This window comes from Hippoglossus hippoglossus, chromosome 23 (genome assembly GCF_009819705.1).
Source record: "Hippoglossus hippoglossus isolate fHipHip1 chromosome 23, fHipHip1.pri, whole genome shotgun sequence".
Lineage (NCBI taxonomy): Eukaryota > Metazoa > Chordata > Actinopteri > Pleuronectiformes > Pleuronectidae > Hippoglossus > Hippoglossus hippoglossus.
The window spans coordinates 14,590,340-14,617,461 of NC_047173.1; the positions used below are offsets into that span (position 1 = coordinate 14,590,340).

Here is a 27,122-nt window from a genome sequence, read left to right on the forward strand (position 1 = left end):
GAGCACAGTTTAGATTATCGGTTGCGCTACGTGGAGAAAGATTTATCGTGTGTTCCCACTCTTTAAAAAAAAAAAATCCAAAAGGACAAAATAAGGCACCTCAGCTTTGAAATTTACCACATGATCCTCGCTAACCCAAAATCAATCATTTCCTCTGGGATGAAACCTGCACTGATGGGTACCACCCCCCGCTCCGGCTCGCTGCGAGACAACAGTGCCACTTTGGGTTTGTGTGTGTGTGTGTGTGTGTGTGTGTGTGTGTGTGTGTGTGTGTGTGTGGACCACACTTCATTTAGCACTGCTCCACGGGGGAGCCAGGGGAAATCACACAGAGACACACAGAATGAGAATAAACAAACAAATCAAAAGCATTAAACCAATCAAACCCAGCATAGGAGGGCTCTTTTATTTTTTTTTTAAAGGGACCGTTAAACCTCCATTATCCACCTTAAATTAAACGTCTTCTTTAGTAGACTCCTTTCATTCTGCGGAGGAACATGCTAAGCACAGGTTTCAGGAGAATCAACAACCTGGCTGCCAATAGCTGTGGCTTAAAACAGATAAACTGGGTATTAACTATAATCTCATTTTATCTCATCGCAACCTCTCCTCATTTTAATAATGGATGGAGAAAATGTGCTTTCCCCCCAAAATAGAGCTTCTTCGGTATTTACTCCTAAATTGGCAAACGGAGGAATTAAAGCAGTACACACACGCTCTTCCACTCTGCAGCTTCCTCACCGTGCACATGCATCTCAATGTTGTGGCTCATGCACAGGTAAAATGTGCACGGCCACGCCCCCCCAGCTCCCAGCTGCAGGCACCTTGCTCTTCAGAGGAACCAGTTAGATGATGCAAGCCACCTGCAGGGAAACTCCAGCAAATCTACCTGCAACACATTTCATTCATTCATTCAGGAGATGGAAGTTATTACAAATTACATATTTGCAAACACATGCATGAAACTGCGCGGGCCTACGCACGTGTAAAGAGAACAAAAGCACAGCTGCATGTTGCTGTTAAGGTGTTAAAAGTATTGAGAAAGTACCGTATTAAACTTTCTGTGCAATCACATGCTCTTTAGAAGGTTCCAATTCCCCCGAGTTGTAAAGTTGTTGTTTAGATTGTTTGGGTTTTGGGGTGTTCATGTGCTTTTCAGTTGGAATGTGGAAAAAAATACATGGACACTGTAAAAGAAATGGGTTGAATTTATGTCTTTAAAGAGTTTAAACACTTGGATATCTATTTCAAATATTTGTATAATAATAAAGAGCAAAGAAAGAAGTGTAACATTTGACAAGGTCACATTAAAAAGCTACTATTTAGTGTAAAATTATGTTATTTGGTTTATAAGTGATGACGACAGCAACTGGTGCTCATCTACCAAAATGTGCAGCGACTGTCTGAGTTGTTCTGATTTGAGATTGCGTTCACGTAAATGTTCACGGGCAGGAACACATTTTTATAAATTAGTCCGACGCCACATTAACGCACAATTCAAAGGTTGTTGTTCATCATTTAATTGAAGTACAAGCTTGTTCATTTAAGGGAAACGTTTGGGGAAAAGGCTTTTTCTCTTTCTTGTATAGATACGATAGGAATATTAAAACCATTCTCAAATCATAAGGGAAATATAAAACTGCAGCCTGGACGACATGGGGTCAGGCAGTAAGCATCTCTGAAACTCAATTATTAACACAATATATAACTTATTTCTTTAATCTGTATAAATACTTATGAAAGTATATATTATTTTAGAGGGTTTAAACTATGTCACGTCTGGTCCTACTAAGCTAATCCAGCTAAGTTAATGTGAGACAAGCCGTTATTTAATAGATTTACTGAACAAATACGACAGTTGCATAAATCTTCTCCCAAATTTAAAACTATTTTTTATTTTTTATTAAGTGTTAGGGGGCAGTTATGCGAGAGATTCAATTACAAGCTGCACTTTACCAACAGAGGAGTTCTAACATAATATTCTGTAACACCAGGTCAGGTAGCATCCACCATTTTGGGACTTTTGCAGCAGTAGCCAGCTCAAATCTAAAAGACCATTTTTGCACAATCAGATTTAATAAATGCGATTCTCCCACTGGCTTTATGGAACTGGACTTTGACATTTCAGTTTAGCCTCGAGTTGCAGAATTATCCATCAGGTTAATGAGCATGACAACATGAATATGATTATAATTATGAAGGCTATCTGTTACTCTTAGGCCTGTGAAACCTCCCTGAAATGGAGCCGTCAGTCTGTCTGTGACTATTTATAAAACAGAAGATTTGCTTGTGATGGTGGTTTGTGCCAGCACCAGTCTGAGTAATGGACCTTTTTTAATTTCATCAAAGAGTTTAAACGGATCCTTTTCTCTGTAATTACTCCTAACCAGGAGTTATTTGTTCCATTAAATCTGACCTTATCCAGTGCTTAAATGAGCCGTGGAGGAAACGCACATCTTTAAAATCACTGCAGATGAGATTCAGCTCTTGGACGTGCGTCGCTTTCGTCTGCGACAGGTAAACACTTTCAGGTGGCAGCTGTCTGCAGACATTTTAATAAAGGTCATTCTCGTGTGTGTGGGTGACATGAACTCAAACTAAATCACCTAATATTCAAAAAATTCAGTTTATTTTTGCTACAACTTGAGTATTTCAGTGCATTTGTGGCCTGTGCAGCTTGTATGGTCTAATTGAGACCTAGTTGGTGAGTGCCTGCAGCTGGGAGCTGAGGGGCGGAGTCAGAGTTGATATATTCTGATCTGAAGGAGCCTCCAGCATTTGCTCACACGGCTGTGTTGAAGCCGTGTGATCGAGCGTGGGGACGGTTTTTCCTGCTTTACTTGGTTTCACTCAACTGCAAACACCTGACGCCGGGTGTTTTCTGCAGCTCTCAGCGCAGTGACTCCTCTGAATTCCTCTGCACCACAGAACCACAGATCCATCCGTCACAATCTCCTGTGAAACGTTTAGCTCTGACCCCGGCTCTGTGCATATTGTGAAGGTGTGAAAAGTCTCGCAGAGTAGATGCGATATTCCAGGGTTGACATTTGAGCTGAATGGATGGAAAGATGGCTTTAGAAATGGTGAAGGTTAGAATCTAAAAATAGTCAAGAAAAGCCCTGTGTGGTGTAAAGTAAGTGAGTTAAATGAGGAGAGAAGATGGTGCAGATCATGGAATCAACAACGTGACCTCAACTAAGCACTTTTTTGCCACAACTTTTATTTGTATGACTCTTTTATTGAATCGTTTCTTTGATTTAAAATGCAAAGACAAACATTTAAATCCGTTTCTGTGGAAGCTGTAATAGTGCAAGAAATAAATGATATCAAACTCAACGAAGTGCAATCCTCACTTTCCCTGAATTTCATCATGTCATTGTTTTTTTTTCTCCTCTTCTTAAACCAAACAATGAAGATTATTGCTCCTGGCTTTGGAATGAAAGAGCCTGCGACACTGACACAGTGGTATCACAACGTGCCGTCTCAAGCCCTCGCTGTTTTACTGCGTAGTTGATGCAGATTTTGCAATTTATTGACAACGTATGGGTGAACATGGAGTAAACAAGATTTTAAAAAGTCAGTCGCAACTGGAGCAAGGGGAATTCTCCTCCTGATCTGAGCGGAGGAAACGCTGCAGTCGTGTAAACAAGATTTTTTTATTAGCGTAGTTTTTCAGGAAGTTGCACATTTTCCTCCCTTTTTTTATTAATTTTTTTAACATAATGAACTGAAAGGCAGCAGCTTCTCCTCCTCCTGCTCCGCTCCTCCACTCTCACCCTCCTTTTGGGCTGACTGACACCGTGATTGCAGCGTAATGATGAGCCGAGACAGATTTTAATCTTTTTTTCCTCCAGAGACGAGGATGTTCGCACCCTTTCACTCGGGTCAATTATCCCATTTTTTGGTGTGTAACCAGCCGTCGCCTGAATCGAATTACAACGAAAAGGGATCAGAATCCTCCTGTTAAATTACAGACCGTGGCAAAGTCTGAGCAGAAATGTGGGATGGATTCATTGGAATTAATCTGAATTCATATAATCGCTGTCACACTTGCGTCGGCGCTAAAACACCCAGAACCTGTGCTCGCCCTCCGTTAGAACCACTTTGAAGACGCTTCCTTTTGGATTCACGAGGTCTGCTTTACCCCATTAGACTGGGAAACTGCAGAAAAGTGCTTTATCCCATTTGAAGGACAGAATCACACAATCTCAATTTGCCCTGTAACCATCCCTCCTGCTCCACAAGCCTTAATTTCTAAATTAAAAAGTTTTGCCGCCACACAGAAGCGTTTCAGTCAGTTCATTTGTTAGAGCAAAAGGTATTAAATTAAAATGTGGCATCCAGGATCAGTGAAATCTAAATTGGAACGACAAAGGTGGACCAGTAGACTAAAGCAGCTCTAGTGCATGTAGTGACTGGCGTGTGCAGCCGAGTGTCACAAGTCCGATATCACATCCGTGGTACGTCCGTCTCTTTACTCGTGCCGTCTTCCCTCATGCAACTTAATGACTTGTTACCTGTTTGGCTGATTGAACCACGAGTGTTTATTTTGCTTGTTGGCAAATAATCCCTTCAACCCATCAGAGGCAGCTTCATTAACTCGCTCATTTCCAATCAAGATAAGGGGGAATTACACTGAGGGAACAAAACAACGCAAACAAACATAGGAGCCCTGCAAACAAAAGCCCATGTTCTTGTTGTTTGGTTTTCAATTTGCAAACTTATCATATACCAATTACGTTTTTATGGCCATGGATCAACTTTACCAGTGCAGACAAAGCAGAAATATACTATTTTACTGTCTTTCTTTTAAAAAATAAAGCTGGATCTAGTTTAAATTCTCACTCTTACTGTGTAAACACCTAAATTCTTGCAATTTGCTTGTGACTGTGTTGCATGAATGTGGCTGTAGAGGCTAAATCTGGCTGCACATCACCGTTTTATATTTATTTTTTCCAGATCGACTAAATTCTCCGTAAGCTTCTCCTGTGCCTGGGGGGCGGATGATGTCACCTCGGCCACGGACTGAGTAACGTGTGAATGCTGTCTGTTAAAAGAGAAGAGTGACAAGTGCTCAGGCAGAGGGGGAGGGAGTCGACCAACATCTGTAATTCACAGTAAAAAGCTGAAATGTCACATAATTAGTCCAGTTTTCTGGAACATCTGCACACCAGTGATAATTAGAAGTAGGGGCGGGTGGAACAAGCATCAAACATACAAGAGTCCTGTCAAAGCTACAGTGATGGAAGTTGTTGAAGTTGTTGTGTCTGTTTACAGTTTATCAAATGGGCCGTATGCTTGTTCAGGGCAGAGCTGGAAAATAAATTCAGTGGGAGCAGAAGCATTACGTGGGACATCATTCTCTGCATCACTACTGTACCACTGGTGCGTGTGTCACCTCTGTGCTAACGTGCACGTCTCAGTTGGTTTATTTTAATGGATAAAGATATGGACATTTTTGCAAACTGTCATTTAGTTAAATTATGAGATATTTCGTTTGAGATATTTCGTTTGATAGTTTGTTTGACCTTGCTGAGTCACATTATGTTTTTAAAATGAAGGACTTCTAGTTGCATTCAATTACTTTGACCAGAACACTGCACACTTTATGTAAAACAACAGAAGTTCCCCTTATCAATATATATCTCAGAAATATATATATATGACAAGATTTAACTAGAACTTGGAATATATAAGTTTGTTTTTAGATATTATTATTATTATTTACCAGTAAGAATCCAAGTTTTCCAGTTTTGCAATCAACAATCTATACTTTGCAGAAAGTTCATCCATCAGTGCACATGCAGACGTTACTGCAACCCAACAATAAAACATGCTAAACAGATGCAGTTTCCTTGAGATGCGCCACTCCTGCAGTATTATTGTCTGTTGAATAAAGCCGTTCTCTCGATGCTTTCCCAGCGCAGCAGCAGCAGCGTGTGCTGGAACATCAGTGTCTAAGACAGTAGCGAGTTATCTCTGCTGTCACAGACCTTGTTAAACTCCATTACAAAGCTCCTGTTATCATCCAGTTGTCAGTTTTACTGAAGCCAACTGTCAGTCATTCATTCCACGTCTGTGCCTGTCCGAGGCCCGTCCCTGCTCAAAACTCAGATCATTCACCGCGAATTAATGTTTCTGATCAGATGAAGTGTTTGTGATAGGTTAAATCCGAGTGTCTCACTGGTTTTGTGTAGCTCTACCACTAAGGCACAATCTGTGACCCTCTTCTAAACTGGGTCACACATTGGCCTTTTCATTGGATGTTGGCTGCGAGCGACACGACATCAAAATTTACCAATTAACAGAATGGGACATGACAGCCGGCTCCCCTGGGCTGGTTCTTCTTCTGCGTGCACTAATGTCAACAAAATGGCCATCATTAGTGCTGGGTCTGCTAATGACTGTGTACACGGAGGGATGTGATTGGCTCTGGGCACCGTGTTTTGATGGGATGTTGAGTTCGCTGCTCCGTTGTTGCTCCAGCAAATGAGAGACGCCAATTAGCCGCATTTTAATGGTAGAGAGGGTGTTTGTTTTTTTTTATTGAAGCACAAAATTCCCGGTGACGTGCTTCCCCTGGAATCTGCAGCTGTCACTCAGAGCACAAGGGAATGAGATATTGAAAGAAAGGGGGGAGGAAAGGACTAAGGGCTAATTACATAGTTGACACCTCCTTCCACCGTCCTTTGGCGAATACCTTTTTTCCACCGTCATTTCTCAACAGTGGCTTTGTTCCATTGTGCATCACCGTCTTAACATGTGCTTCTATCAGTTTATGGAAAGACACCTCTGTAATGGATGGGCGGAAGGTGCGACATGTGTAAAGCACAATGTTGTTTGTGTGATTTTCCACAGTAATCAGCGGCTTTTGTTTGGGGACAAATTTACCGTCCTAACATGTGTTGTTGTCCAGGACGCAGCTTTTTTTTTTTAGGCATAAATTGTTTGTCGTATGCAAAGAGCAAAACACAATGTTGTTTGTGTCGATCAATTTGCTGTGCCGACGCATACGAGAAAAGACAGATGGCTTAAATAAATCAAATGTGATGCAGGGACATGCCTCTTGTCTCTCCAAATGCCTCGGCGCAGCATACCCCCCCCCCCTCCCCCCTCGTGCAGTCGAGCTTTTCCACAAAATGAAAATCCCCCGTGATTTATCTTTTTAAAAAAGTTCACAAAACATAATTGAACTTAGCATTCACCATTATGGATGGTTATTCCAGGCGGGACAGCCTCTCGAGGCAATGCAAATAAGAGGAGGGCAGATAGCGAAGCGGGAGTATTTAATATACAGCACAACATGTATAATTGATGATAATGGCTGTGAAATATCGTGGAGATTTGGAGGGTGGGAGCTAATTTAATTTAATTCTTGGTGGAAGAAAAGCCCGAGCAGCGGCCTCCCGATAATGTGTCTTTTTAGAATGTGGCATAGATTTAAGCCTTTAACGACCCATATTGGAAGTTATGCGAAAGCTGTCAAAAACCATCGAAGACCCCCCCCCCCCCCCCCCCCCTTTAGAGACGTCATCATCAGAAGCAGTGACAAGGTAATCAAACGGAGAAAGCCACATAAGTGGGTCCTGTCGAAAAATCGCCCGTCCCCGTAACGAGACGGCTTGACAGGCTGTCAGGTTTGAATGCTTTGAGTTCTGGTCATGCCGCATCTGTTATTTGGATCAAGGTTGACTTGCAGGGGATTAGCCTCTGTCAGCTTTATTTTCGGCGACACCACCGAGCCTCAGACTGCAGATTACTGCCCGGGGATGCTGATGGCCACTTGTGACTGGCTGCGGCACATTGCATTCCTGTCTTATCTGACACAGCCCAAGTTGCCCCTCTACAAGTGAGACAGATCCCTCGGCAAGCGAACAACCGCAGCGAGCCTTCATACATCGGTGGTTCTTGGACCGCGAGTCCCACAACGCTGCACCGGAGCAGACAGTTTGCTAAAGTCTCCTGGCTTTCGGTTCAACGGCTGCATTTAAACAAACGTGGGTAGAGCAGAGAGAATGCTAAACTTTGTTCCTATCACTACTTGCACTGACTCATTTGGAGGGAGAAACAACACTCAAGCTTCGTTATGGTGCGAGTCCTCGGAGGAGGCACTAATTACTGCATCTTTTCAAGAAGACAAAATGGAAGGAGATCAGGTTGGAATGTTATGGTGTCTGAGGTGTTAGGAGAGGATGTGTTGTCTCAGATGAGATTTTACCATTAGAGAACCAGAAATGAGAAGTTTGCACTGAAATTGGCCTGTGAAGGGGATGATTCATCTTTTAAAAATAGATAAACTTGTGGTGCAGACCCAGAGCATTTGATTCAGGGCTGTGTGTAGCCAGTAGAGGTCAGTGAGCAGTGGAATGATGTGACCTTGATCAAAAACAAGGTGAGCCACCAAATTCTGGACTAAGGATTTCAATGTGCAGGAAGGGGGAGGCCTGCTAGATGGCAGCTTGAGGCAAGACCTAAGAAATGGCAAACTGAGTCAGGTACGACATGGCTTTTGTCATGTTGCAAAGTGCAAAGTGGAAAAAGTTGCCACATGGTCTGGATTTCGACTCGGTTCCTCTCACACTTGCTTGTGGATGTGATCTTTATGATTGAGAGAGTTCAGTCTTGGAGATTTAGTTGAAGGTTGCATGTTTTCGTCAACGTGGCTCCGTCTGAGACGAGCAGAGGTCTGTGCCGAGATCACTTGGTGGGAGAGAGGTACACTTGGATATCGCCTGCGTATATAACATAAAGTTATATAACATTATCTCCATTAAATGCTGCTTATAATATTCTGTTCGAGAACAGGTACTGTAAATAGAACAACGTGTCCAAGGGCAACGTAGCTCTGCTTTTTATTACTAAACCCTGAATCATAGGAGGAAGGCAGTAAAGCATAGAGGGGGGGGATGGGCTGTGAAACACAGAAACAATGAAGTGGAACAAATCCAACAGGCACACACACTTATCTCATTCCCTTCCCTGGCTGTTTTTTTTTTTGTTCCCATTTTTGCTATCTTTCCCTATCTTAATGAGCACCACAGCTTTCTATGGAGGGCTGGTGCCAGCGTGATTACATCACAGGCAAGACACATACAGGGGAAGGAGGACGGGGTGACGGTGGTGGGGGGGGGGGTGCGGGCCGAGCGATTAAGAGTGCTTAGACAGGCATGCTGATTCACAGAGTGTGAGCGAAGGAGCACCATCATGCTCGGGGGAAATGGCAGCGGCATCCATCATCTCCTCGGGACGGAGAACGTTAGGAGGGTTTCGTATTGGTGAATGTTTTTGACGCAGAGGAGCAGTCGAGACGCTGATCCCAGAACTAAGTCCATTTGACAGGAAGAGTGAGATTAATGGGCTTAAAGCTACAGGCTGCTACATCAGTATAATTTGAAATACAATTACATTAAAAAAAATTGTGCTTACAGTGAGTTTTCAATAGGTTTCGATAAGCAAATTGCTTGAATTCATCAATGAAACTTCCTATTATTCATATTTTCAGTCCGGGGAATTAAGTAAAGCCAGTGTCCGGCGTAGTGGATTATTCACAGCTGCTCTCGAGACAGGACTCAACTATAATGAGCTTCAAGTACTGCAACCAGCTTGTGTGTAACATCACATGCGCTTGACACCGTGTTCAGAGGCAGTTGAACCTTTTTTCGAGAGTGACGCTCACGGGTCAGACCCACTGAACACTCCAGTCAAAGGTGTGCAGCTGTAATTGCTCGTCGGCCTGAGTTAACGCGTCTGGTCACGAAGTCGGTCTGCACGCCGGTCGGAGCCTGAGAGCTCGATTGCATAACCCAATCTCATTATTCAAAGGCGACCACATTAATAGGTGACCTTTCCATTTGTTTGCAGCGGTTGCTGCGTCATATTTTAATTTTAATCCTCTTAGTCGCGCTGTCTCAAACTCTTCAGCAGATCTAAACTCAAGTGTGTGGTTATGTGTGTGTGTGTGTGTGTGTGTGTTTCAGTCGCACCTATCCATCGCGTTCCTTCATATTTGCATACAAGGTAATGTGACACTATCCACTTGTTCAGAGGTGGCAGCGGTTATAAGAGCAGGGTTTAATTGAACAAAGCCTGGGAGAGGAAGTCCCAGAGCAGCACCAGCAGAGCTCTCTGCTCCACCTGCGGGGAAGCGATTACCGAGCCACCGCGTAAAATGCACCGGCTCGGTGGAGGGTGCATCCGTGTCTGTGCTCCGTGTGAGCTCGGTAATAAAGCCAGCTCCTGCCGGGGGAGAGGAGCGGGGCCGCCTCATTCCCATGCGTGGTATGAAGGAGCAGGGAGACAGCAGGGGAGTCCCTGAGGTAATATAGAAGGAAACAGGCCATAGTGTGATTCTAATGGAGGGTACATTACTAGGGAGATGCTTCTCGCTGATGGCCACAATATGGTAAGACACCGTACTGCCAGATATAACATGGTGCGTTATAGAGCTCCTGGCCAAGCGAGGCTCGGCAGTGACTCCATTTCCTTGGCGTTATCTGAACACGAGCCTCGCATTCAGCGGGTGTGTCGAGGATGAGGTGTTGAGAGAGAGAAACTCACTGTATCATCCAGGAACTATCACCAATGTTCTATTTCTGCCCACACGAGGCACAGATTAGATAATCAAAATCTGAACATATTTCCGTGGAAATGTCAATGCACTTATTCCAGCTCAAAGGATTTCTCAGTGTCGGATCACAACACGTTCACATCAGTCACCCGCTGCAGCGTTCAGCCCCATACACACACACACACACACACACACACACGTATGCAGGATATCTGTCGCGGGCTGGCAACCGTCTTCACCAGAGAAGTGACTCACCTACACCAGATGTTCCTTAACGTGTCTGTCTGGTGATTATAGCTTGTTTCAGAGCTGCTGAGTGTTTGTCATGTAACAGCTAAACACACCTGGGACATAAAAGTGATGTTTCCTCATCCACATAGTTTCCATTTGATCTGATTAGTTTGGTTTCACATGCGTACGTCCTGGCGTCGTCACCATTCTGGGCTGCGTCTACCTTCACTTGACATTGATTGATTGGTCTGTAGACTTAATTGCGTTTGACTTTGCAGTGTTGTTTATTCCACTTTTAACTCTTTTGAATAAAGTGCATTGGAAAAAGTGGTCTTTCCATTTGAACTGCCACTTTAATATCACGGTATTGATATAAGCAAAATTGTAATATTGTCCGAGGATAAGACTGCTGGCAATCCTACAAATTGCTTCTGCTCCAAAAGTCAGAACTAGCCAGGAAAATGTTTTATACTGCCAATGATCCAAACCGTGGCTCAGTTTAATTTGGACTGAGACCCTCTTTTGGTTCAGACTAAACTGAAAAGTCCAAAGGTTCAGACCAAAAAAGGTAATTGTGAAAGCGCCCTTGATTAGTGGAAACACAGCGGATGTTACTTAAAATATACTAAGACATTGCTCTAAGTGGGGAAGCAGATACCACCACAGCTTCTCCTCGTGAGAAGCTTGAATATGATTAGAAATATGGAAATCTGCTAATTAAAGCCGAATCAACACAGGATACGTGTTTGCAGGGTTTCTCAGTCTCCGCTCGGTTATTTGTGTGACATAAAAACGTTTAATGTGAAGTGAGAGGCAAAGATGGCGAGCGTCTGAGGTAGGTGGCGTGACGATGGTTGTTCAATCGAAGCTGCTACATGACAGGAGAAAATTGACTCATCTGCCGTGCGTTCCCGGTTCGCTCGAGGACGTTGTGCGCTCGCTGCTGGCTGAGTTTTTACATCCCAGAAGGCAGGTGATAGATTCCAGACAGGGTGGCCTCTGGACTGTCAGCCACGGTTACAGCTACACATGTAAGATCTTTCCATTGACCTGCATCTGTTAAAAATAAGTTGGCATCGGCTCTGGAAGGTTATTTGAATCAATGCTGCAGCCGAAGGCTGAAAGAAGCTCCCAGAATCTGAACGGATTCCTTTTTCTTTCTTTTTTTAACGTGGCAGCTTACGGTGAACGAGGAGTCTGTGGTTGAGGTGCCTCGCAGAGCGGCAGGGGTCGCGTGTACGACTCCCTTTTCACAGACGTGCGTCGGAGGCTGCAACAGCAAAGTAGCTGCGGTATCAAGAGGCTGATCTGAGTATTCTCTGCAGCGGTGGGGGAGTAGCTGCACAGAGGGCACCTTAAAACCACACTCGGGCAACGCTGAGGATAATTCGCGGTAAATCAGTGTGTATATCATTTCTCTGAAGAGGCACCTGAAGGTCACGGGGGAAGAATTGTGGGCCGTTGTCAGGGCTGCAGACAGAAATAAGGAGGGAGCGGAGCAGCCACTCTGTTTTGATTTGGTTGACCGCATTAGACAGAAGACGAAAAGGGGTCTGACCAATACCTGTATTCATAACACCCCCCCCCCCCTGTCGCCCTGTTTTCAATCAATATGTGTGCATACACAAAGACACACAAACTCCTTCCCCTCGCCTGGCGCACAGTGGCACGTGGCCACCTACAGGTTCTCTGGGGAAACTCTTGAGCAGTCGACTCTGCAGATTATCACAGCTTGTTTTTCCACCCGCTTGGATGCCATTTCCTGCTCGTTAACTCTCCATTAACGCCGCTCGCCTCCTGCCCACTTAACACAAGCACTGCCGGAGAGGTCTGGGTTTGAGAGGCTTTGTCACACCTGCAAAGGAGGAGAGGTGTTGGGCTGTAATTACATCCTTTCATTCCGGAGAATATTGGTTTTGACAGTCGACTCCTTGAGTCATAACCTCGCGTTGGGTGTGCTTTTGTGGCCCGGTGAGCTGTGTTGTCAGGGGGAAATAACTCCTGGTACGGCCTCTCAAGACAAATTTGTCCTATGGGTGAGGGGCAGAGATTAGCTGGGATTGCTAGAATTTAATGAACCTGGGAAACCTCCTCCTGGAGCCACGACCTCGAGAGTGGGAGGCTGAGTGATAAATGTTTGGTTCATGTCTGTGTCCAGTGCCTGCTCTGAGAAAAAACGCCTTTGAATAGAATTGGACGTTTTCCAGAACAGGCCACATCCACGCTGCCACACTTTAGTTTTAAAACTCATCTCTCGTGCTCCGTTTAAACGCCTGCCGTCAAGATAACCTCCAAGTTTTCAAGCACCTTAAACAGAGAATTTGGGAAACGTTGTTGGCTCCATTTTGCTTTGAAACAAACTGTGACATTTCCATAATATAGAACATAAACCCTGTGCAAATCACCCTGAAGCAGGAGCTCAGACATCCAGAATGAGCTTTAAGCAGAGCGGCTGCTCTTTTGAGTTGAAAAACAGCCCGTTGTTTTCACCTGGATGCCTCTAAGGGGGTTTTCCCTTTTGGAGGTGCCCCCCTAGAGTCTACCCTCAGGTTGGGATCCATGAGTGGGGGGGATTACATTTCATTTCTGGGCAGGGAACACCCCAGGATTAGCCAGGTAGAAGCTGTAGGCTCAGGGAGGAGGATGCCCCCTGTCATTGTGATCCAATACCCAAATAAATGGCTGAAAATGGCTGAATAATTGGTTTCCAACAATCTCTGTACAAGTATTTACACCGCAGGCATCTGTCGAGATCTATCCTTCGCCGTCTGATTCCTTTGAGGCCTCGAAAGTGAATGCAAATGTGTAATTATACTCCAGCTTTAGATCTGGATGGTTTTGATAGCCATGTTTCATCAGCACACTGGGACAGCGTGTCGCTTCGATGGTTATCGGGACCTTTTTCATTTCCTGCCAAACATTGCTTCCAATATTTGTGAATATACATTTTCCTGCGTGTGTATGTGGGGGGGGGTCTGGATGCCTTGTCAGTAGTGACAGCTTATCTGTAAACAGTCGTTTTTTGAACATACACTTGGGATGAGACAGTATATACCGTAGCAGGATGTTAATCTGACATCGTCCAAATGGATGTAGGTGGAAAAAAGACTTTTCTTACCTGCCAACATTGATGTTTCACATTAAATCTCATCGGAACAGTTGCATTAACACATTCTTTCTCAATTTGCTGGCATCTGTTGTTTTTGTTTTGACTGTAGTCGGTTTGATCTTGAGCAAGGGAAGTAGTGATTTTCTTCTTTTTATTTTTAATACTTGCTTTTATCCATGAACTGAAAAACACCATTTGAGTGGAGCACAGAAAAGATCTGCACCCACTCGGTGTAATGTGGCGATGATAGCTTTTGCATTCCGGTCATGCTTCTCTGCAAACAGCAAGTAAACGAAGGCCTAACCCCACACGCTCCCACGGAGAGGCCCGGCAATGAAAATGCATGTAATCATCAGAAAGCAGGGGGCAGGTGCCCTGGGCTTTACCTTGGATCAGTGCTCAGAGGTGGGGAATAAGATTCTGGACACTAGGGAGGCGGCTAAATGCATCCACACAGCTGCCACATCTGAAAACAGTGTTTCTTACATTCATCCTCAAGGCTGCATCAACAGAAATGCAGCACCTGTTGACTGTCCGTGACAGAAGCAATGACCCCGCGCAGGTCGTTATTCAGCTTCAAATGAAAAGGCAAAGCAGGTATTGCCATTCAAGCAAAAAAAGGCAATAATTGTTTTTTTTGCACGGTGGACATCTGACCAGCGTGTGCGACAAAAGACAAAGCAAGGACATGAGTTGTAAAGAAAGGGGTGCAGCTCGGCCCTTTACCGTTTCCCAGAGGGCATAAGCAATTTTCAGCTCTAGTGAGCCAGCGCCAGGAATACGTAAGTCCGAACACTCAACAATACTCAAGCTCATTTATTCACTTCCTCCCATGGCAGTGACTGGCTTGTCTCATTTTTCTTTTCTTCTTCTAATACACTAAAAACAAAAAGGGGCAAATTCAGGATTGGTGGAAGGACGGTGACTGCGGCAAAACTATGACGTCAGGGACAAACTCATCATTTAATATTCTTTCCTCCGGGTATAATGATGGAGGCGTCACTCATGTTCGGATCGGGCTCCGTCGGATGCACCGGCACACAGTCGTACTGAGACTCGCAGGGAAGATCTGTGATTGATGGCTGCAGTTTGCTAAAAGTGCCACTGCTGCTCTCCCCAGGCGACGGCAACTGCACTCATGCTCAGCGGGCTGGAATGCCAGGATGTGTTACCAGTCAACACTGAAGTTGTTGGAAGTTTTTTTTTTTTTTTTCCTGTTCACTGTGTCTCAGCATATATAAGCAGGAATCCTTTCAGACGTACATACTGTTGGTTATGTATAAAATGTCAAGCGGAGTGATTTTGTCATATTTATCTCCGTCAACATATTGATTAGCTGCTCTATTAACTTGCGTAAAATATCTTAATTGTAAAATACGTACGATAAACAATTCGCGCTGCTCGTCTCGAGGGTCTCTCCTATTCTTTTATTCAAAGCAAAATTATATTTCACCAGTTTCAAGTTCTGTACTCTCGACTGTCACAAACACAAGTATCTGCATCACCTCCTGTACGCATTTCTGTAGAGGCTCTGTTCGCTGAAATCCATTTATTCCAATGGCTTTTATTGTGAAATGTTTTCAGGACCCTGAAGATGCAGCCTTTTTTTTTTCTTTTTTCTGTCACAACAAAATGACATGTATTACATTGTATTATAAATTCCGTGGCCATTCTCAAAGGCAAAACCCTTCTGCAGCCGGCACGTAGCAGACCTGCTCCCCGTGTGAACAACTGACAGGGACAGCAGACCCAGTGCGTCCCGTGCATAAGAATCCATTGTGTGTGTGCATTGCCTTGTCTCAGGCAATATGTCGTTCTTACCGTAGTAAAACACTGCGAATTGAATGTGCCCTTGCTTTCCTGGAAGGCACACACGTCTTTTTTCTGCAGTAGCTTCATGCTAACATGACTCAGTGTGTTGATGGAGGCTTTAGAGCCAACCACCGGCGTCCCGTGGGACCTTTTGAAAACCGCAGCTGTCCGCATTGAGCTAAAAAAGGGATTTGTGCATCTTTTAGCTGACTCCAGTCTGGGGGTGCAGCTTTTTGTGTGTGACGAGGCTTATTGCAGCAGGAGGTGGACAAAGAGCAGCGAGGGGAGTTAACTGCCTCCTCTGTGCTATGACCATCTACACTGATCCACTTTACTTTCTCTGATCCACTTGTCTCGAGCGAGCCACAAGTGTGTCCCATTGGTATTGTTGGTGTTTTTTTGAATATAAAATGGTGGACTTGAACATTTTACGGGGATTAGGCCAGCTTAGCTCCATGCCTAATGCAATGATTAGGGATTTCTGGCGCAGCAGATAAGTGAATGTTCTCTCGTTACTCAACTGTTTAAGACCTTAAGCTCGAAATGGCAAAGTCTTGGACAAGACAGCTCTCCGGCTGCAGTGGCGTGTCACCCGTAACACTTCATTAGCATTCAGGGCGATGCGTCACTTTCACAGTGTCTGACTTTCTTTAGATGGTCAACGGCCGATCTATTGTCCCCAAATCAAGTTGTATAAATGTCATCCAAGTTGTGACAATTTGAAATACTGAGGCGAAAAGAAAACAAAGTACAAGTATATTCGAATATAACCACACTGAAGGAACATGTGTAAAAAAATATATGCTTCACAGATTTGTGCTTTTAAAGCAAACGAGTCAAACAGATGTATTTTAAAATATACACCTCAGACCTAAAGTATTTCTCCGCACTTGAGTCTATTAATTCCAGGAATCTGTCTGTGGCTCACACATCTCGAGGAACCCTTCATCTTATCGACTTCACACTTGGCAAATGTCTTGTTAAGGTGTGATTTGGTCACACAATGCATTCATAATCAATAATTGAATCAAGAAGTGACTTAAGTGGGACTTAAGTTGTCGATCGTGACACTTGCTTGGTCACGAAAAGGTCAGCGCCGACTGATTCTCCAGTTCGGGGTTCTGCGTTCGGAGTGCGAGCTTCGCTGAACTTTGATTAAACAGGTGAACAGCTCTTTGTGCAGCAGCAGCGGTGGAGCAGCTCCAGGGTTCAGCAGCAGGTCTTTACTTTGCAGTGGCTCAATTACTGCAGGTCACTGTAGCTGTAAAAGCTGCAAACAGGCCGTTTTAGAACGGTCACTGCACCAGTTCACTACAACTTCAACAAACTGTATTGATTCAGGTAATAAGTACAGAAGCAGAAGGATCCTTTAAAAAAGCTTTGATAATCCGTCCATTAATTATCTCTCCCAGCTGACATTGACACTACCATTCACAAACATTAACACCAATTTAGTTTTCACCAGCCTGATAATATTCACGTCAAACTGAGAAGTGACAGCATTCCGTGAACTCTGCACCACAGCAGCGTACAAGGCTGCAGGAGTCGTGTCCCAGCCGACGACGCGGAGCAGACGAACCTCACTCGTCCTAATATCAAAGCTCTGTGAAGCACAGAAACTGAGCAGTTTATGAATCAAAGTGAGGTTGTAGACACAGGCGAGTGTTTAAGGTTAAAAAACGAGAACTAGCGGGCCACTCTGGGATCAAAGGAATTTTCTAGTGCCGTACGAGGAGAATTTTTAAGTGCAAGTTGGAAATAGACCTTTTGAAGATAAAACGTCTGCTCCAATATTGTCAATAATTCCTTTTAAAGTTTTTACCGTGCTCTGGGTTGTGCGGATTCAGTGGTGGAGGGGGGGATTGATCTCGAAAGGCCCATCAGCTGCACTGAAGACGGCCAGCAACGGTGTTTTTAACACATAAATGAACTTCCTGTGCCTGTTTTGCGGTTCCAGGCTCAACTTTTTGGCTCAAACTCTGTATTTGGAAACACTTTTTAAACCAAAATGAATCATTTTAATGAACTCGTTTGTCCAGAGAGGAAATAACATCTTCCCTCCACTGATTTTAGTTTGAAAGTAATTGGGCTTTATCTGTGTTGAGAACATCGATGTGACATCCTCATTTCACTTGTTTCCTTATGTTCACACCTCATTTTTCATTAATGTGCACTTAATGGGTTTTTTCTAACAAAGTAGGGGTTTGAAGGAAATGTGTTATTTATGCTTATCTGTGTGTATTAAAATGTGTCGCTCTTATTTAATGGGTTTTTAGACGAGCTAAAAACTGATGTAACACAGAAACACTTCACATACTAATGGTTAGTAGATGAATATATTGATATTTTAGAATGAACCCCTGCGTCATTAATATCAAACCCCTGACATCATTTGTTAAGCATATTGAATATATTCCAGATGTTCTCCGGGGTGCCCGAGACTGAGGAGGGAGATGAGGGGTCATTTGCTATGCAAGGGGTCGGTAGTTTGATCCCCGGCTTGTCCAAAGTGTCCTTTTGGCAAGATACTGAGACCCAAATGTCCCCTGACAGCCGAACTAATACTGTATGAACGGTGCGTGATAGAAAAAGCTCTGTGTATGAATGCGACGTGTTTGAGTGGTTGGTTGATAAGACTGGAAAAGCACAATATAAACAAAGTCAAGTCCATTCGCTTGACTTCTGCGCAGAGAAGAGAGAGGGTAGAGATATTTCTGAGTGGAATTCAGTCACATAATCTTCACATCCCTCTATTGTACACGCAATGAAAGATTCTTGAGATGACTAAAAACCCTGAAGCCGACACAGTCCTCCTCACAATTCTCCTCTTCTCTTTTGTTTCTCTCTCCTTGTAGGTGCCATCTGAGTAGGAGGTGGCAACAAAAGACCAAATGCCATGGATGTATTCAATTTCACCTACTGGAATGCCTCCGAAGGCAATGACACAGAAGTCGTGGAAGAGAGCGAGAGCGCCTACAAGACTGTGGAGGTGGTGTTCATCGTGCTGGTGGCCGGCTCCCTCAGCTTGGTCACAGTCATTGGAAATATCCTGGTCATGCTTTCCATCAAAGTTAACCGGAACTTACAGACCGTCAACAACTACTTTTTGTTCAGTCTCGCATGCGCTGACCTAATTATCGGACTGTGCTCCATGAACTTGTACACAGTCTACATAGTGATAGGCTACTGGCCCCTGGGGCCCGTGGTGTGCGATCTGTGGTTGGCCTTGGACTATGTTGTCAGCAACGCGTCTGTCATGAATCTCCTCATCATAAGCTTTGACAGATATTTCTGTGTCACCAAGCCCCTCAGCTACCCGGTCAAAAGGACCACCAAGATGGCAGGGATGATGATCGCTGGAGCCTGGGTCCTGTCCTTCATCCTCTGGGCGCCCGCCATTCTCTTCTGGCAGTTCATCGTTGGTGGGAGGACGGTTCCGGAGAGAGAGTGCTACATCCAGTTCTTCTCGAACGCCGCCGTCACATTCGGGACCGCCATTGCCGCCTTTTACCTGCCGGTCATCATCATGATTCAGCTCTACTGGCAGATCTCCAGGGCAAGCAAGAGTCGTGTGAAGAAGGATAACCGCAAGCCGTCAGGAGCCACCACCGAACCCCTGTCACCTGGCCAGAGGAGGAACAACACGCCAAAACCCAACAACAACAACGTACCAGTGGAGGTGGCGGAGCGTTCCCAGACCCACAATTCTGATGCTGGGGCCCACGAGCATGATGGGAAACTGCAAAATGGTAAAGGACCCTCCTCAAATGCCGAGGGAGAAACCGAAGGTGATGAAGGGGCAAGAGAGAATTGTGCTCCTGGAGAGGAGAAGGAGAGCTCCAACGACTCCACATCCGGGAGTGCGGCCGCGTCCAATCAGAGGGAGGAGGAGGTGGTACCGTCCACAGCCAACTCCAGCCTCGAGACGAGCCAACCACCCCCACGTCAGCGAGCCAAGGCGGGGGTGTCCAAGCTGACCTGCATCAAGATCAAGACCAAATCACCCAAGAGTGACTGCTACACGCCGTCCAACGCCACCGTCGAGATCGTGCCGGCCTCCGAGCGGCAGAATCACGTGGCGCGAAAGATCGTAAAGATGACGAAGCAGCCTCCCAAGAAGAAGAAGGCGCCGCCGTCACGGGAGAAAAAAGTGACCCGCACCATCATGGCCATCCTGGTCGCTTTCGTAGCCACCTGGACTCCTTACAATGTGATGGTGCTCATCAACACCTTCTGCTCCAGCTGCATCCCCAACACAATGTGGACTATCGGTTACTGGCTGTGCTACATCAACAGCACCATCAACCCGGCCTGCTACGCTCTGTGCAACGCCACGTTCAAAAAGACATTCAAACACCTTCTCCTCTGCCAATACAAGAATATTAGGTCAGCCAGATAAACACGGGCCACATGGGAGGAAGGAGTTGTGCATGTGTGCGTGAAGGTGTGTGTGTGTGTGTGTGTGTTCATGCCATCCATGTTTATGTGCGTCTGTGATAGGGGGGTTTGTGCGCATGATGATGAAGCGTATCTTTAAAATTACTTTCCACCATTTTATCTTTAGTTCACCACTTTCTCTCTCTCAATAACCGGTTGTAGCACTCGACACAAATTCAACTGACCCCAGTTGCGTTGAGACGTGTTGTGCAGAAGCAGCGTAGATGAGGACTGTTGTGGGAAAAATAGAAGCAGTAGTATCCAGAGTTGTCAATCCACAACAACGAGGGTGTGTATAGCAGAGAGCACTCGGGAGTGACGCCGATGAAAGGGATTTAAAAACATAAAAAAAGCGGAGGAAGATCTATGCCGTACAAAAAACAAGAAAACTTCAACACTGGGAAAATAGGGCTGACTGAATTTACAAACCTCAACAGTTTGAACTTCAGTAAAGATACCTGTAGATACCTGTACATATCAGTGTATACTCTTATCTGTGTGTGTGCACATGTGGGTGTGTGCAGGCTCTGAGCACAGGCGTGCACACACACGTGCGCCCGTCTGCCTGCCTTCTTTCTGTGCGTCTGTGATCGCCATCACCACCATGACACCTCCAACCAGCAGCAGGGAGAATAGTTACGAGGCAGCTCGCGTAGTTTTGCCTCCGACGCGGTCACATTAAGTCTCGGAAGGCGAAAAAGTTCCCATCAACACGCAGCAGATGTAGAAATGTATCAGAGCAGCACTTGTCAGCTCTGCACAGCGGTGGGACCAACAGCGAGAGATGAATTTGAATTTAAAGTTTGTGCCAAATTCCACATAAAAAACAAAATCTGTAACTTCTCACGTTCTTCTGCAGACAGATAAGTAGCAAGTCTTTTGACCAGGTTTTGAAAAATGTCTGCCTCGACCCAAAAACCATCGAGGGGAAAGCAATTTTGTTTGTGCTCACAGATTTGAAAATATGACATTTTCAGCAGTGTCCTGGTTACATAACCTCACTGAGCACATGTATTGGTACAAACTTCCAAACAGGCTTTTTGAACAGTGGACAGTCAGAAAGTGTTTTTATTGTGTGTGATTATAAATTAGAATTTAACATGCATGCAGGATATTGATCCAGACTTTGCGGTACAGTATTTATTCATCGGGGAAAGATTATGCTGCAAATACCATCAGATGAGTCCTTGTTTTTGTCCCAATTTTAACGGATTAGTCCAACATTATGGAACATACCATTATTCACTCTCTTCCGAAGAGTTAGATGAGAGGATTGATACCACACACGACTATAATCATGAAGCTTGGGCCTGGGGGCTGTTAGCTTAGCTTAGCATAGAGACTGAGGGAAGAAAGAATTAAACAACAGTCCCCTTATGAAACCACATTTAAATTCACATGATCCAGATTTAGTTTTTGGGATCTGCACCAAACTACACTCACTCACAGATCTCCGTCCCCTAAATATGCCTGATTTTTGTTTCATAAAGATCCGTGAATCATTCAGAGAAATCAAGAAAAATGGTAAAGAGAGGATTTTTAAAAAGAACACTATCCTTTCAGGGACGGGGATGAAAACATAAACCTCCTTGGCCGAGTTAACAACAGACGGAAGTACATTACAAAATGTGGATTGTTCAGTGACACTCTTTCCTCTGCACAGCCTCACTTCAGCTCGTGCGACCGCTGACAGGACGTCTGCTTGTGTCATTAAGATATCTTGCTGTCCAGTGGTTCCTCCCCGCGAGGAGCCGTCAGGGAGCGAAGCAGGGAAACAGGTGGTCGGAGCTCAGAGCTGTGGGAAGGCCTCGTTTTTTAATTTCTCTTTTTTTGGTGTGTGTGTGTGTGTGGCTTAGTGAGGGATGTGATTTGATCCTGGTGATTAGTGGATTGATGCCACAGTGTGTACTGATGAAGACTGACTGTGTGAGTGTGTGTGTGTGTGTGTGTGTGTGAGTGTGTGTGTGTGTGTGAGTGTGTGTGCGTGTGCGTGTGCGTGCGCTCCAAGACTGGAGTTTACTTCTGATCACAGGTTGGCACCTCGTGATTTGATTAAAGGGCTAATTCTGCGTCTTACCATGTGTTTGTGAACCATCTCCTTTCTATGTTTAAAAAATGCATGAGAGCTAATTCATTTAAACGTGATAAACAATCCATATTCTTAGATTAAAAGTCGTAAATAGTTTAATTTAAAAAAAAAGAAAAAAAAACAAATGAGAAAATATCAATTTACTGTGAGACATGTTCCGTGTGTTCATGCACGTCATCCATCATTTCACACTATTAGACGATTCCCCGTTACGTTAATGTACGCTCATCAGCTGGAATGATGAATATGCAGGAGTTGTGCGTTGTCGCAGCGCCTGATGGGGAGGGGGGGGGGGGCTGGGGGGGTGCCTCTCGGAGCTCCTCAAGGCCTCCTCCTCCTCAATGAGAGATCTGGGACAGATCCTATAATGAAAAGTCACCATGAGGCTGATCAGATTACGGGACGGCGTGGAACACCTACATCTGAGATTAAACACGGCCCATTACACGCTCAGCTTGCGTCGTGCACGCTCGGCATCCCCCCCCCCCCCCCCCCCCCCCCCACCCCCACATGCCCCACTTTGTGCTCGGCTCGGTCCCGATCCTGTTACCGTCTCGTTCGAGTTCATGAAATGCAAATTTGACATATACATTCATTAGCTCCTTCTATAATTAATTCTGTGTCTTGGTCCTGCAGTTATTATGCTGTAGCTCCATTATACACTGTGCAGATCCTGTATGTGCAGAGTTGTGCAGGATAAACATCCATGCATTCAAATTACACATCTGTAACACACACACATGGCATTTAAATGTATTTGCTTGCAACCTGCAGCTAAAAGCTAAATCTAGAAGGTCTGGATGCTAAATACAGGAGCTCTCACGTGTAGCTGTGCATCAGTGAGGGAAGAAGGATTCAAGTCGCAATATCACAATGTTCGAAAAAGTAAAAACAAACTCCTCGATCCGCCCATTGAATCGGATCCACACCAAAACTTAAAGGGTTCTTTTCTGACCCATACCGGATCCTTCCACCAGGTTTCGTGGTTATTTGTTTTGTAGTTTTTGCAAGATCCTGCTAATAAACAGACAAACAGATTCAAAGATAACTTGATAACTTCTTCTACTAATCTGTGGTTTGATCAGATTTGACTCCTCCTGCTACGCCAGGAAACAACCAAACAACATCAGGTCTTTATACAAACTCTTCTAAAATCTGAATGGTCCTCCATAGAGTTGAGACCCACCCTGACTGTAGGTCAGATCAAAACATGACATTTAGATTTCTACTTTTCGACAATTCAAATGGTGCAATAATTGGATTTTAGTATAAGTACAATACTGGTGAACTTCATTTCCTTCAACCACTGGTGCACGTTCATGGACGCTCTGTATTTTATCAGTTTCAGCAGGAACTCGGGCGTCCGTCCAAGTTGAGCGTCCGACCATCCGTCACGGTGATAAGTGGAGCCGTGTCTGTTTGACATCTGTCACACGTCTCAGTCGTGGGCAAAGAGCCTCCCAGAATATCTGATTAATCTCTTGGCTAAACCGTCGTGTGAGTGATGCCAGCAGGAGAGTAAGTGGCTCGCAGCTCGAGCGGTGGTCCGGAGGTCCGGGGGTCTGAGCAGCTGCTCGGGTGTTTGATGGAAGGCGATGGCACTTTATCACCTCCAGGAATGGGAAACAGGCGAGATGCATCTTAGAAAAAACACCACAAGTGCTCCCTGTGGTTATCTGCATGCCATTCACTCTGAGCAACAGGAGCAAAGTTCCCGTAAAGCGCTCGCCTCGCCCCTCACCCCCCTTCCCCGCTCTTGTTGTCGAACAGATGAGAACAAAACGGCGTTTGTGTATCAGGTGTTTCTTTTGTGTTGCAAACCAGGGGGGAAGTGGGTGATAGGAGAGAACGTGGGCTTATAATAGAACGAGAGAGCGGTGACAGTGAAAGCTGTCATGCATGAGAGGGGAGGACGCCGGCTGATAGACCCCAAGGTGTCCGTATGAAACGGATAATCTTGGCTTTGTAGTCATGGTGACGGAGGGAGGGAGGATGGAGCGGGGGGGGGGGGGTGTCGGTGACTAAATCCAAAGCGAGAGGTTCGGGCCTGCGTGTGGAACCATGTTTGGAGAAGTCGCAGCCGTTCGGGTGCAGGTCAGCCAAGGGTCCCGCCGCAGGAATCTGAGCGTCCCAGACGAAAACCTGCCGCCGGGTGTAAACACGGCGCGACACGGCGCTGTTTACCGTCCCTCCAGCTCTTTTATTGCATCTCATTTCACACTGTGCACACCGGGTTCCACAGTTTTAATACCATCATAACACATTTTTTACAAGCCAAATGCATTCCTGTGCACGTGCAGGGGCGTCCATCCCCCATTGTTCATCCCACGACTACAACCTCCATGGATCACAATGTGCCGTCAGAGCTAGTTGGGCTCCTCTTCACACGGCTTATGTCAAAGGGCTACGCTCCCGTTTTCTACGGAGCACATATGACATATAAGGTTTATCAGAGATTTACTTCAGAATGAAGGTTTGTCTCCTCGACAGCAGCCTGTCCACGCTGTGAGAGGTTTGTCGGAGATGGAGAAGTATGTAGAAAAATATATATATCGCCAGATTGTACAGAGCAATTTGCAGTGCCTTACCTGGAGTGACGTAAACAAAGTTGCTCTTCTATCCTGAAATCCCCCTCCCCGTCCTCTCTTGTGTGTGTGTGTGTGTGTGTGTGTGTGTGTGTGTGTGTGTGTGTGTGTGTGTGTGTGTGTGTGTGTGTGTGTGTGTGTGTGTGTGTGTTGCACCTTTTAGAGAGCGCGAGAGATTCAGCCTTCCTAAATTATTATCACAATTATTTCTTTTTCTTTTAGTTTCTCAGCTCTGAGCTCCCATTACTGTAATTTTCCCCATCTCCAGAGCCCCACTGGCTGATTGCAGAGGCGATGGAAGTTTGGATTTGAACAATCTAACAATCATCATCATCTCGAAGCCTTTTTCAAATCATTTTCTCCCCGAAAAAAAAACCAAACGGTGTACAGTCACAGCAGAGACGTGGTTTTAAAGCTATCCTGCAGGCAAGGCAGGCAATTCTGGTGATTTGTTTCTTTTACCGTCATGTGTGTGTGTAGCGTGTGTGTGTGTGTGTGTGTGAGAGTGTGTTGTCAAATGGGAAATTGTGCTTTTTCATGTCTGTCATTATACTGAGATCAGTGCCGTCATTTTGTTTTGTGTGTGTGTGTGTGTTCTTACTATTTTCCAAATGGCATCCTCAGCATGAAGGCATCAGATTGGACAAACTACCATGGCACACATCAGGGAAAGATGCACACTGGGTTTTGATTGTCTGCTCCTCCACCATCTTCACACAGTTCTTTCTTTAGCAACAAGCTTCCAAAGACTCACTTTAGAAACAGACACAGCTTTGACGTGGTTCCTGGATTTCATACAAATACATTATATTGTACATTTTCTATCACGTTTTTTATATAAAAAGTCTCCTTCCTTTTTTCTCATTGTAAAAAGTACAAAATGTATTATTGAAGATTGGAGTATTATCAGTGTACAGCCAGAGAGTTGATTTTTTTGTTTTAGAAATGAATTATTTAAAGATGAATATGAAAATTGTGGGGTTTTGAAAGTGATTATAATGGTAGGAAATATAAATGTGTGCGTTTCCGGAGGGGTGATTTGCTCGGATGTGGATTTCCCGCCTTTGCGAAACGAGCGACTGGATCCAGACGTTTAAGCTTCGGAGCGTTTCAGGCGACTTCCACAAGTGACGTCTGCCGCCAGAGAAGAAGAAAACAGATCTGAGAGGAGGACGGAACATAAAACCAGAGGCAGGGGCTGGACTTTTTTGTTTTTTCATTTTTATTCCACCTGTAAATTTGACGAAAGAAGCTGCCCGCCTGCTTCCAACTTCATAACGTTTGCAATTTTAACTTTTTTTTTTAAATCTTCTTTGACCTCGTCTGAACTTTAAAGGGTCACACGTGGATTTACAACGAAAATCGGCAAACAACAAAAAAATTAAAATATGTAAAAACAACAAAAAAACAGAAAAATCAGTAGCCTGCTGCAAGTGTTAAATGTAACATACACGTGTTCATCTTTCATTTACTTCTGTACGTAGGTGTTCATTGTGGATTCACTCACTGTGGCTTCTCTCGCAATAGGAAAAAAATAAATCGAAGTCTATTGTTTGCTTTGTATATAAGATAACACATTATATGTAATTCGGATGCGGTACATTTGAAATGTACATACACGTGTTTAATAGCTACTATCTGAATGTTTAACCCCCCCCCCCCCCCCCCCCCCTCCCTCCCCTTCCCCCACAAAGACTCCCCCCATTTATTCTCCTCTCCCCTCCTCCCACTATGATACTTCCTGTACAGTAAAACAACGGTATTGATTTTCCCTTTTTAAAATGCATTCTTGATTATCCTGTTCTGGACAATGAGCCTGAGTGTTTTACGACCACCGAAAACACCTGCGACGCCGTAAGATGAACTGAATTCTGTGGTGACGTTGTGCCATATTCTCTCAGAATGAAATTCAAAATAAAAATATATGAAATGTGTTTGAAATCCGGGGGTGTTTTTTGAATAGAGACACACACACACACACACACACACACGTGCTCTGGATCTCCTCTACATTTTTTTTTGTTTTATTCGGTTTTTATTTTTGGAAATGTAACAGGGAACAAAAAGGGGGGGCATGTTAAGTCCAACTGAGGACTACAATTGTGTGTTTTTTTTTTTTTTACAGCCGGGAGCTGGGAGAGTAGAAATCAGTGTATAAATTGAGGTACAGCAGAGCAGCAGGAGGAAAAACAACAAACTAAAAACAGTTACAACACACACGTACAGAAGTTATTTCATGCAGCCTCCAGATAGAACCAACTTATGTTGTTTGTTCTTATTGGAAATGAGAAA

At 44.7% G+C, this 27,122-nt stretch overlaps 1 protein-coding gene and 1 long non-coding RNA gene across 2 annotated transcripts in view; both read left to right on the plus strand.

The window, feature by feature from the left end:
* The window catches only part of chrm2a (cholinergic receptor, muscarinic 2a), a 63,736-nt gene extending 43,339 nt beyond the window's left edge, over positions 1-20,397 (plus strand). Inside the window, exon 3 of the mRNA XM_034578258.1 lies at positions 18,575-20,397. Coding sequence (XP_034434149.1) covers positions 18,616-20,118 — 1,503 coding nt within the window. The 5' untranslated portion in view covers positions 18,575-18,615 and the 3' untranslated portion in view covers positions 20,119-20,397. The remainder of the gene's footprint in view (positions 1-18,574) is intronic.
* On the plus strand, positions 9,939-26,764 carry LOC117757281. Its single transcript, XR_004613076.1, has 2 exons — positions 9,939-9,976; positions 24,994-26,764. It is a non-coding gene; the product is annotated as an uncharacterized LOC117757281 (long non-coding RNA).
* Positions 26,765-27,122: the final 358 nt, after the last annotated feature.